The sequence below is a fragment of the Schistocerca cancellata genome, chromosome 3, assembly GCF_023864275.1.
Source record: "Schistocerca cancellata isolate TAMUIC-IGC-003103 chromosome 3, iqSchCanc2.1, whole genome shotgun sequence".
NCBI lineage: Eukaryota > Metazoa > Arthropoda > Insecta > Orthoptera > Acrididae > Schistocerca > Schistocerca cancellata.
This window is the reverse complement of record NC_064628.1, coordinates 214,851,530-214,864,242: the sequence shown is the minus strand read 5'-3', so window position 1 is coordinate 214,864,242 and position 12,713 is coordinate 214,851,530. Positions and strand designations below refer to the sequence as shown.

At 48.1% G+C, this 12,713-nt stretch overlaps 1 protein-coding gene across 1 annotated transcript in view; it reads right to left on the bottom strand.

The window, feature by feature from the left end:
* LOC126176231 (zinc finger protein 423 homolog) overlaps positions 1-12,713 on the bottom strand; it is a 268,751-nt gene that overhangs the window by 145,742 nt on the left and 110,296 nt on the right. Inside the window, exon 2 of the mRNA XM_049923376.1 lies at positions 8,231-8,445. Coding sequence (XP_049779333.1) covers positions 8,231-8,445 — 215 coding nt within the window. The remainder of the gene's footprint in view (positions 1-8,230; positions 8,446-12,713) is intronic.

The following is a 12,713-nucleotide window of genomic DNA, read 5'->3' as shown; positions in this document are numbered from 1 at the left end:
TACCGCAACGCGCGGACGGGACGGGAACCCAAAGGGGGAAAAAGAGGCGAGGCGCGGCGCGGCGCGTCGCAAGCTGGGACAGCGCGACTGGTCTGGTGCCTACGTTCCTCGAAGCGCAGCTCGGCGCGTTTTTCCGGCCGCTAGCGGGACCCGGCCCAGCGGCTAGGGCCGCCTAGCTCCCGGCTCCTGGGCTTCCGCCTGCCCCGGCGCGGCCCTACTTGGCCGGCAGGTAGCGGGCGCCACGCAGCACGCTGCGTGTGATCGACTGGACTCTCGGCACCGCTAGCTAGCAGCCGGGCGCCGCCTCGGCCGGCGCGAAAAAACACTCTGCTAACGGCAGCGCGCCTCCACTGGTTCCGAGTGCGTTGCCCTCTCACTATGTCTACAGTACACCGTCACCTGTTGCAGCCTGCAGCTTTCTAAGCCGAGCGAAGTGGCAACGATGCCACGCTGGCACAAATCTACTGCCCGTTACCTAAAAAATATTACGAACTGTGCAGTTCATAAATTTACAAATGAGCGGTAGATGAAAATATGAGAATGCCACAAACACAACACATTACTGTGCCTAATATGGTGCAGAAAACCCGTTGGCATTCAAAACAGCTGCCAGCCGTCTCGGATAGGACAAATACAGGTCCCCGCATGCAAAATGAAATTTTCACTCTGCACCGGAGTATGCGCTGTGCGGGACCGAGACTCGTCCCTGGTTCGAGCTTCGGTCCAGCACGCAGTTTTATTGGCTCAAATGGCTCTGAGCACTATGGGACTCAACTTCGGAGGTCATCAGTTTCCTAGAACTTAGAACAACTTAAACCTAACTAACCTAAGGACATCACACACAGCCATGCCCGAGGCAGGATTCGAACCTGCGACCGGAGCGGTCGCGCGGTTCCAGACTGTAGCGCCTAGAACCGCTCGTCCACCCCGGCCGACTAGCAGTTTTATTCTTCATGGAAGCAGGTCCTGTATGGTCTTCATGGGAAAACTGTACCACTCTTCTTGCCAAATGGTGCGAAGTTCATGAAACGATGATGGAGGCGGATAGCGATCAGCCGGCCGGGGTGGCCGAGCGGTTCTAGGCGCTACAGTCTGGAACCGCGCGACCGCTACGGTCGTAGGTTCGAATCCTGCCTAGGGCGTGGATGTGTATGATGTCCTTAGGTTCGTTAGGTTTTAAGTAGTTCTAAGTTCTAGGGGACTGATGACCTCCGAAGTTGAGTCCTAGGATTGGGTAACTAACTAAGAAGTACTGAACTGAACTGTGAAGACAAGAAATTTAGGGGTCAACTTGACTAAAACTGGGGAACCATTCATTGAATACACAATGAGGCATCAACGTGTAAGTAGAAACTGCAAGAAAAACAAACCTGTTCTTCACAGAACTGCTTTTTGTTTTAATCTCATGACTCCAAAATAATTTTTCTATTTAGAAAAAACTGTTTACGAAAGTAAGGAAAAACGATTATACGCTTCTGGCCATTCTGCAACACGTCGTCTGGAATACAGCAATCTTGTGAAATTACCGGTTACTGGAAGAGCGTTTATTAAGCAAGCTGCTGAGATTAGCAAGTGATCTTATGAATAGAAATGCATGTTTTGCTTAAATTCTACTCTGAATACTTTGCCGTCTCTCTTTCGTTAGAGAACGGAGGAACAGAGCTCGCGCTACTTCGTAAACTGTTAATGTTTCGCTACTGCTAACACCTGACTTGGTCCTGCATTGTCATGTGGTGGTGCAAGTTGCTTACTGTGTGTGTTGTCTTTCTGCATACGCCTACTTTTCGTTCATCGTTGATGTTGCTGCACCCACCGGAAGTTTAAGTTGTCATGCATAGCGACAGCTCATTAAATTCGTGCCTTGAAAATGGCGGCGTGTTCACGTGTCAAAGTATCGGCGGATGTGGGGGACGTTACCCGTCTGCAGTCCCGTAAATTACTTGAAAAAAGCAACCTTGGATGCAGTAATATTTCACTGCATTCCATATTGCCAAACACTTTGCTAAGCATGTTACGCTCTGGCAAGTCTTAGACCAGACAGCGCAAGCCTTTCACAGCTGATTTAACAGTGGTACTGTCAATGTAAACAAACTTCGCTTCACCTTTCAGACGTATCGTCAACTGAAGGCTAGTTTGCAAATAAGTGAAAGGAGGAAAGCTGCTTCACTTCATTTAACAAATAGGAGAAGTATGCGCAGTCGTTCACAGTGTTGCAGAGCTCGACCGCACTCCTGGTGCCTGTTGCTGAGGAAGGTGGCAATTCGGCTGCGCAGGCGCCGCTGCGGCAAGCCCGCAAATCCCTCCGGAGTCCCCCACGCCGGCCAAGGTCCGCGGCAGCCCCAAAACACTTGTTCCCTGGTCCCCTAATCCCTCCGTTACACCCACGCAACAACACGCTTAGCTGCTCCAGTCGGCTCTGAGTTGGCGAAGCTACTACCGTCAGTACTTAACAGAAACCGATACAGACTGCCTGTGTCTGGTAATCTACACGTTCGCAAGCCCATGAGAGGTATAAATGGTTCAAATGGCTCTGAGCACTATGGGACTTAACTGCTGACGTCATCAGTCCCCTAGAACTTAGAACTACTTAAACCTAACTAACCTACGGACATCACACACATGCATGCCCGAGGCAGGATTCGAACCTGCGACCGTAGCGGTCGCGCGGTTCCAGACTGTAGCGCCTAGAACCAGACGGCCACTCCGGCCGGCACCCATGAGAGGGTCAAATGAAATTAACCAATTATCGGCCACATATGAACTACAACGACACGTAGAAACTTTTAAATGTCCAGAGCAATCAAAGAGTTTTGTGTAAAATAATGATGAACCTATCAAGCAACGCGATCGGAGATTATACACGCTGTAGCATCGAATTAGTCGTGTTATACACCGTCCAGTCACATTAATGTGACCACCGCCTGTGTTCAATGTTAACCAACAGTAACCAGTCATAGACGGCGGGTGGCTGCACTATCAGCGAACGGTGTACACAGCGTGTCGGGGGCACGGAAAACAGCTCAGTTGTTGTCATTACGCACAAAAGGAGCGAGTTATCTGACGTCCAAAAGAGCATGATTCATTGGCTTTCGGGCCAATGGTACAAGCATTTCCGAAGCGGCTATGTCTGTAAACTGTTAGCGTGCCGCCGAGGTTAAAGTACACTGTATATGGCAAAATGGTGCTGTCCAATACCGGCGCCGAGGCAGATGTATGCGGGCGTATAGACGTGGAAGTGTTGAGCAACTGTCCGCCCAGATGAACCAAGGAACTGTCAAAAGTGTTTCCTCAATGACCGTTCAGCGAACGTTGCTGTTGTACGGACCTTCACAGCAGCACCTGGTTCGTGCACCCATGCTGACTGCTGTTCATCGCAGAGGAAGGCTGGAATTTACACGCCAGTACCGCAACTGAATGGGGCGACATGTGGCCTTTTCAGATGATCCACGTTTCAGGCTCGATCGGATACACGATCGACACCCTGCAACAATCGTCGGAAGTGTCCAGGACGGAGGAAAGAGCATTATAGCCTGGGGAATGTTTGCGTGGCATTCCCTGCGTGGTCTCGTCAGTCAGGAAGGTACAATGGATCAACTGAAGTGTTGTAACGCCGGAAATGCATATCCTCCTATTTCCATCTATTGTACTATAAATTTTTTCCTTATTTTGTTACCTGAAGATATGACATTTCTGTGTCATTATATATATTGTAATTGACTGGCGACTACATGTTGTCCTGTGCACTACGACCAGATAACAGGTATACTTGAAAAAAGAGACAGCATTGGTCGACCAATGCTGTCTTTTTTCAAGTATATTGTAATTATTTTAGAATTTGTGTATATATATGTATATGCATTTATGTCGATGTTTAATTGGTTTGTTTTGTAAATACTATTTGTATTTTTACACTGGGTCTTGCCTAGGGAAAACTATGCTATCGAACAATTACATCGATAGGTCGTGTGGAGAACCAAAGTGTTTAGGATCTTTGGTAGTGTTAACTCTGCCACGTGGAGCGCGGGCAGAGCAGAGTCTGGCTGGAGTAGGGTGGTGGAGCAGGTGTGTTGAGTGACGCTCCCGCGAGTTGCCGCGCTTTTGAGGTTTGGCAGCATGTAATTGCGCTCGACTTGCTACGATAGTTTCTGACACGGTGTCGCGGACGGGAAGCATTAGCTGGCGCACATCAAGAGCCCGTCTCGCCTCGTGACCGTGTCGAGAAGAAGGCGCGCCAACATCCAGCTTCTGCAACAGCTACGGCCCTAACCTGTCACCTACTCGCAGTATATATGCGTGGTTCAAAAACCATCAGGATGAGTTTACCGTACTCTCCTGTTCGCCAAACTCCCCGGATTTAAACGCAATCGAGATCCTGTTGGATCACCTCGATCGGGTTGTTGACGTCATGGATCCTCAACTGAGAAACCTAGAGCAGCTGGCCACGGCGTTGGAGTCGACAGCACCTTCCAGAAGCTCGCTCTACAAAATGAGGTTATTCGGGCTTTTGACAGATGGTCACATTAATGTGACTGGACAGTGTTACCGCTTGTATGAAAGGAAGGACATTGATTTGAGCGACACGAGTGACTTATCGTCGATGTTCCGTATGTATTAAGTGAATAGCAAGTCTGTGTGTAGGATAGTGACATCTATCTTGCCCTTAAGTTCTTTCCAGAATGAGGGTAAGGGTTGCGCTGTTAAAGCGTGGCTCACCTTGTCTCTCGTGTAGTGTTGCTTCTCATGAAGCGAAGTGGTTTCGAGAAGCATCTGGCGGGTGGATGTAGATTTTAGGGTTGTTACTATTCGTGGGCCATATTTACAGTACGTCTATGCGTATGCCGTGGTAGAAGCAAGTACGGCGAAAATGCATTTAACGTGTAACATGTGTATCAGAAAAGGACATTGCCAAAGAAATCATCAAGCTCGATCTGTGGCCAAGTTGCCGAATATCAGAGTAAATTAGAGGCTTCAGAGCTCCAAAACTGATCAGATACTTCAATCACTGTTGGCACCATCAGTTCCAAGCAATAGCTGCCGACAGTGATACCCAGTCCCATCCCAGTAATGCACATTTGTTTGTACGGTGTGAAGACGGATAATTCAAACTGGGGAAACTAAATTCACATCTCTAGCATCTTATATGTCTTCAAACATCACTTAATCCCAGTTGAAGCCGAAGTCAATGAGAAACACGGTTTATTGCAAATTTCCCCGTATCTATAAAGACGGCGTTTGTCTGGCGCTAGTGGATACTGTGCAGAGGAATAGGGGCACACATTTCACGACACTGGCAAAGCTGCAGGCAGACAGGCACCTCTGTAGCAGTACTTCAGTGTCGCACCAGGAGCCATAAGTTTGGGCTGTATCAATCTCTTCAGACTTCGTGTTTTATAGTCCACTGTCAATTTGTCGAATTAGTTCCAGTTGTGGCCAGCAGATTCAAATCTGACGCTATACACTGTTCGTTTGACGGTATGATATCCACGCTATCATCTAAAAAGCCATAACGTAAGTGAACAGTACAGCTATCGAGAAGAGAGACCATGCGCTGTTAGTGGAATTTTTTATGTGAATTACAGCAATTGCAGTCCTGCATTGATGAGTGTCGCCAACTAAAAGGTCAGAGGACAGGCCCGATATCATTAAATGGTTTAAAGAAGATGACAATGTAAATCGAAACCATCGGTGAGACATCCGGAATAGGAAACGTCTTACCCGGTAGAAATTACTGACGAATCACTGTTGCTGTAACTGACCGTGCAGCACTGCCCGGCGTAGTGACACTGCTCGTGCAATGTCACGAAAATTGTCCATTCCACGTTCAACAGTGCGAAAAGATTTTCCATCTTTTTTACACTGGTACTCGTGCAAAACCTAGCAAATGACACCTCATGACCCGCAGCAACGTTCTGAGTTTGCTCTTTGGTTTCCGACAAAGATCGAAGTTCACGACATGTGGTCGGGCAATATTCTATGGAGTGACTAGGCACATTTTACTCTGTAGGGTGCAGGAATACACAAAAGTGCCCGACTTTGGGAAACTTAAATCACGTGTTGTGTACTAAAAGCCATAGTACTTGCGTATTTGCCTGTGTGGCGTGGATTCACAAGCACTTTTGTTCTCGGTCCGTTCCTATTAAATTTGAATAGAATAAACCCATAGCGCCTGTCAGGTGTGCGATGACGTCTGCACCTTATCGAGATCTCCTTGTACAGCATGATCTTCCTGCTGTGGAAAAGCGGAACTGTCTGTAAACAGTTGTTTTCATGCAAGATGGGGCAACACCTCATGTCGCTCGCTCGATGAAAGATCTGCAACCTTCCACGAACATGTTATCTCCAGATACATGGCCTGCAAGATCTTAATCCGGATCCAAGTGACTTTTGGCTTTGGGGATGTCTACACTGAAGCGCCAAAGAAACTGTTATAGTCATGCGTATTCAAATACAGAGAGATGTAAAGAGGCAGAATACGGCGCTGCGGCCGGGAACGCCTATGTAAGACAAGTATTTGGCGCAGTTGTTAGATCGGTTACTGCTGCTACAATGGCAGATTATTAAGATTTAAGTGAGCCTGAAGGTAGTGTTATAGTCGGCGCAACTACCGATGGAACACAGCATCTCTGAGGTAGCGATGAAGTGGAGATTTACTGTGAACATCAGGAATTCGGTAAAACATCAAAGCTCCAGCTTCGCTGCGGCCTCAAAAAGAGCCTGCAAGAACGGGACAAACGATGACTGAAGTGCAAACCTTCCGAAAACTATTGCAGATTTCAATGCTGGGCCATTAACATGTGTCAGCGTGCGAAACATTCGACGGAACATCATCGGTATGGGCTTTCGGAGTCGAAGGCCCACCCGTGTACCCTTGATGACTGCACGCCACGAAGCTTTACGTCTCGCCTGGGCCGGTCAACACAGACATTGGACTGTTGATGACTGGAAACATGTTGCCTTGTCGGACGAGTCTCGTTTCAAATCGCATCGAGCGGATGGACGTGTGCTGGTATGGAGACCTCAAGAATCCATGGACACTGCATGTCAGCAGAGGACTGTTCAAGCTGGTGGAGGGTCTGTAATGGTGTGGAGCGTGTGTAGTTGGAATGATGTGGGGCCGCAGATACGTCTAGATAGGACTCTGACAGGTGACACGTACGTAAGCATCCCCTTACATCCATTCATGACCATTGCGCATTCCGAGAGGCAATTCCAGCAGGACAATCAGACACCCCACACGTCCAGAATTACTACAGAGTCGCTGCAGGAACACACTTGTGAGTATAAATACTTCCGCTGGCCACGAACCTTCCACCTCCTCGTTCTCTTACGGATTTATGGACAGCCCTGTAGGATTCATGGTGTCAGTTGCCTCCAGCACTACTTCAGACGTTAGTGTAGTCTATGCCACGTCGTGTTGCGGCACTTCTGCGTGCTCGCGGGAGCCCTACATGACATTCGGCAAGTGTACCAGTTTCTTCTCTTCAGGGTGAAAGAACGCATTTTTCGATCTCTAACTCATCTGGAAGCCAGTATACAGGAACAGGTTGCTCAGACTGCACCGGAATTGTTGCGAGCAATTGTTGCGGACGTCGTTTTACGGATGCAAGATTTCGTCGATATCTCCGGTGCTCATATTGAAGAAAATTGTCGTAGTGGAGGTTAATAATAAAATCAACGGTAGGCCGTTCTCACTTGTTTGACTTTTCTGCCCACGTCCTGTTCCTGTTGTTGTTGTTGTTGTTGTGGTCTTCAGTCCTGAGACTGGTTTGATGCAGCTCTCCATGCTACTCTATCCTGTGCAAGCTTCTTCATCTCCAAGTACCTACTGCAGCCTACATCCTTCTGAATCTGCTTAGTTTATTCATCTCTTGGTCTCCCTCTACGACTTTTACCCTCCACGCTGCCCTCCGGTGCTAAATTGGTGATCCCTTGATGCCTCAGAACATGTCCTACCAACCGACCTCTTCTTCTAGTCCTGTTCCTCATTGATTAAAAATGGAATCTGTGTATTTTTCTTGCATTCATAGTGCCAGATCTGCACTTGGTGACCAAAACAGGAACTAATTTTTTTCAGCGTAAATCGTTTCCGCATTAACGTATTAGATTATCTACCGATAATTACAGTCCGCACTGGACCCCTGTGAGTAGCTTCACTTTAATTATGACCATCCATTGGGGTGAGGTAGCGCGACAGCGCCGAGTTGGTGGGTAGGACTGGCGGTGAACGTACCTGTTCGTGCTTCTTGAGGTACGAGAGCCTGGGGAAGGCCTTGTCGCAGAACTGGCAGGCGTAGGGCGTGCCCTCGGTGACGCCGACGGTGAAGGCCAGCTCGGTGTCGGGCAGGTCGCTGGCCGAGTTGGGCGTCGCGCACGAGCTGGCCGACGGCGACTCGTCGGGCGGCGTCTCCGACCTCCACGACGAGCCCGCCTCGGTGCCCAGCGCGTCTGCAACACGCCGGCGCGCCGTCCTCAGTACTCGTCGTCATGAATAACTAGAACGTGTGCGTCTCACACCCAAAGGCTACTCGAGATTCTCTTAGACACTGTCAGCCACATAGCAGGCTAGCCGGTACTTTGGCACTGACGGGGGAGGGGGAAGGGGGAACGGTGATGAGGGCGGCATGGGGGTGGGAGGGGGCAGTGCAGAGGACGCCCAAAATGGCTAGGTTTGAGAGGATTTCCATATCCAGCACTTACCTGAAACCCAAAGCAAAACTCATCGTACCACTGTCAGCACCAACACAGCACGCACGCACGCACGCACGCACGCACGCACGCACGCACCCACGAACGCACTCAAATACAAGCACGCGCGAGCACCTTAAAGCTCCCTGTGATACAACAAAATACTCTTTCAGAGCACACAAAACAATATATCAGACCACGCCAATGTTTGGTAAACAGTTATACAGTATGTGCATGAGAGTACAGCTTCATACAGAACTGACGTACGCAGAAACTACGAAAAGTAAACAAGAAACAAATCTCAAAACACGCCGCAGCCCCCCCCCCCAACACACACACACACGAACAAACTAATTTACGAGACCAACCACGAACAACACGTTCTCAAAACCAAAACGTAAGTAACAAACTATTAAGTAACAAGTATGACATAAACTGTGTCCTAATCTGCAAGTACTGTATATAAGAAAAACTTTGGTATTGCAGATAAATTCGCTGAAGTTGCCTTAACTTAAAACGTGAAATGTGTCTCTAACATAAATCAATACACAAGGAGGTCATAAACAGTCTCAAAAACTTGTAATGATGTTGCATTGGGAGGTTGCGGTGATACATAACTGTTAAGATAAAACTTCTGCACCTCGAGGCGTTTCCGAATTATTTTGCATTGAAGTTAGCCAATCACGTCATTGCGCGCGCAGCTTCAAGCGCTAAAATGTGGTAATACACAGACATACGTGGATCTGTGACTTACCACTTCTTGAAAAACTCATTACCAGTTAAAAGGTGCCTTTTTCGGAAGTGACATATTTAAGCTAGATGATTAAAAGCTACGTCTGTTTGGTTTAAGGGCTGTAGGGCTCTGTCTTACGAGATTATCAACGTGATTTCAATGTTTTCTGGCATTTCCAAAAAAATGGTTCAAATGGCTCTGAGCACTATGGGACTCAACATCTTAGGTCATAAGTCCCATAGAACTTAGAACTACTTAAACCTAACTAACCTAAGGACATCACACACACCCATGCCCGAGGCAGGATTCGAACCTGCGACCGTAGCAGTCCCGCGATTCCGGACTGCAGCGCCAGAACCGCTAGACCACCGCGGCCGGCTGGCATTTCCATATTTCACGCTTAATTTTTAAATTACTGACGACAACTCACTCCTGGGAGGCGCTCGCTTATATTTAAACAACATCGAATGTTACTGAACATACTTTTATGAAATTAATATGAAGGGCACAGTATCTTTTTAGGATAGCTACCGTAAAAAAAAAAAGAAAAAGTTTATAAGTGGATCGACACGAACCAGGGCACGTGTTACATTCCTTTTCATGACTCGACATCCATAGGCACTATGTAGGCACTATGCATCGTGCAGGAGCACAACTTATGACTGATTTTCGCTACACCGCCTGAAGACTTTACCACGGGCAAGTCTTTACTAATACCTAATTATGACTAATCTTACCAATAAAGACAGATTTTCAAGAGATCCTCAATATTCGAAGGACTTGCGTTGTGATTTAAACCCATCAAATACGATCTTGAGCTAAAATGACGAAACCCAATGTGGCTTCTTCCATTTCTCAGAATTCAATACGACCTCGAAAGTCGATAGGCATCCCAAACGGTCGATATTGGACATGTACACGTCTGTGGCCAACGATGAATAGAGGCCCGAGTACACGACTGTGACGTCAGCAATGTATTGTTCGTGGCCAGCGATAAATATTTATCAAAGCCCTTTGATGAAATCTCTGACAATGTAGTAGGGAAGCTTTTTGAATGACCTTTGATAAACGCTAGAGCGAGGGTCGTTGTTTACATGTCGATTCGCTTACTTTGGTGCATTTAAGCTCTAAAATGACTAAGTGCGTGACTTACAAAGAAATAGCTGCAGCAATCAGCTGTATTTGAAGTTGCTGCAATGTGCAAGATGTAAAGGTTACATATAGAAAGACAGCATGTGGAAGTAAGTGGAAATGTGAAAAAGCCAGGTGTGTTCAAAGCGTACATAAATGAAATAAATGTATTAATTTGTACAATAAATAACCTAACTTAACCTTCATAAATTCCTCAGTAGGTGATTTATACATTGGTTCATATCTTTCTGGAACAATAAGTAAAGGGTTTCGTGTATTTTATTACAATCAGGAATAGCTTTCACCTGTCGCTAGAAATCTTAATGGCATGAGGCTATCTTCAGCAGAAATAGTACTCATGATTTAAACATGAAACACTGTACCCATTACGTACTTTTGCACGATGCTTTGCGAGGACTTCTCTGATAATCGAGTACAACATTTACATTGGTATTTTACGTGATGTTTCGGAAAATCGGTCCGATGGCAGTAAACATAAAACAGAACTGCTGGGCAAGAGAGGCAGAACAATACACATACAAACATAAAACATGTATGTGAATGCCACGCGGGGTAGACGCGCGTTCTGAAGCACTTTGCCACGGTTCTAGCGGCTCTCCCCGTCGATGGTTCAAAATGGCTCTGAGCACTATGGGACTCAACTTCTGAGGTCATCAGTCCCCTAGAACTTAGAACTACTTAAACCTAACTAACCTAAGGACATCACACACATCCATGCCCGAGGCAGGATTCGAACCTGCGACCGTAGCAGTCGCGCGGCTCCAGGCTGCAGCGCCTAGAACCGCTCGGCCATTTTGGCCGGCGCCGTCGATGGTTCTTGTCCTCCCTCGGGCATGAGTGTGTGTGTAACTTTAAGTTAGATTAAGTAGCGTGTAAGCCTACGGACCGGTGACCTCAGCAGTTTGGTCCTTCAGGTACCTACAACAAATTTCCAAATTTCTATGTGAATATTTCCTTTTGATCATGAGAATAAACTCTCGAAAAGCGTCATATTAAGCACGGCATGAAAAATACGTAACTAGTGCAGTGTTTCGTAGTTTAAATCATGAATGACACAGGTGCAGGTTTCCAAAAACGTCGATTATGATTAATGAAATGAAGACCTGGTATTTCTTAAATGAGTATTGTGTGTTCAGATATGAAGGGCCTCTTTCACGAGGTCAAACTTAAGTGTTTGGTCACCCACTCTCAAATACACTCCTGGAAATGGAAAAAAGAACACATTGACACCGGTGTGTCAGACCCACCATACTTGCTCCGGACACTGCGAGAGGGCTGTACAAGCAATGATCACACGCACGGCACAGCGGACACACCAGGAACCGCGGTGTTGGCCGTCGAATGGCGCTAGCTGCGCAGCATTTGTGCACCGCCGCCGTCAGTGTCAGCCAGTTTGCCGTGGCATACGGAGCTCCATCGCAGTCTTTAACACTGGTAGCATGCCGCGACAGCGTGGACGTGAACCGTATGTGCAGTTGACGGACTTTGAGCGAGGGCGTGCGGGAGGCCGGGTGGACGTACCGCCGAATTGCTCAACACGTGGGGCGTGAGGTCTCCACAGTACATCGATGTTGTCGCCAGTGGTCGGCGGAAGGTGCACGTGCCCGTCGACCTGGGACCGGACCGCAGCGACGCACGGATGCACGCCAAGACCGTAGGATCCTACGCAGTGCCGTAGGGGACCGCACCGCCACTTCCCAGCAAATTAGGGACACTGTTGCTCCTGGGGTATCGGCGAGGACCATTCGCAACCGTCTCCATGAAGCTGGGCTACGGTCCCGCACACCGTTAGGCCGTCTTCCGCTCACGCCCCAACATCGTGCAGCCCGCCTCCAGTGGTGTCGCGACAGGCGTGAATGGAGGGACGAATGGAGACGTATCGTCTTCAGCGATGAGAGTCGCTTCTGCCTTGGTGCCAATGATGGTCGTATGCGTATTTGGCGCCGTGCAGGTGAGCGCCACAATCAGGACTGCATACGACCGAGGCACACAGGGCCAACACCCGGCATCATGGTGTGGGGAGCGATCTCCTACACTGGCCGTACACCACTGGTGATCGTCGAGGGGACACTGAATAGTGCACGGTACATCCTAACCGTCATCGAACCCATCGTTCTACCATTCCTAGACCGGCAAGGGAACT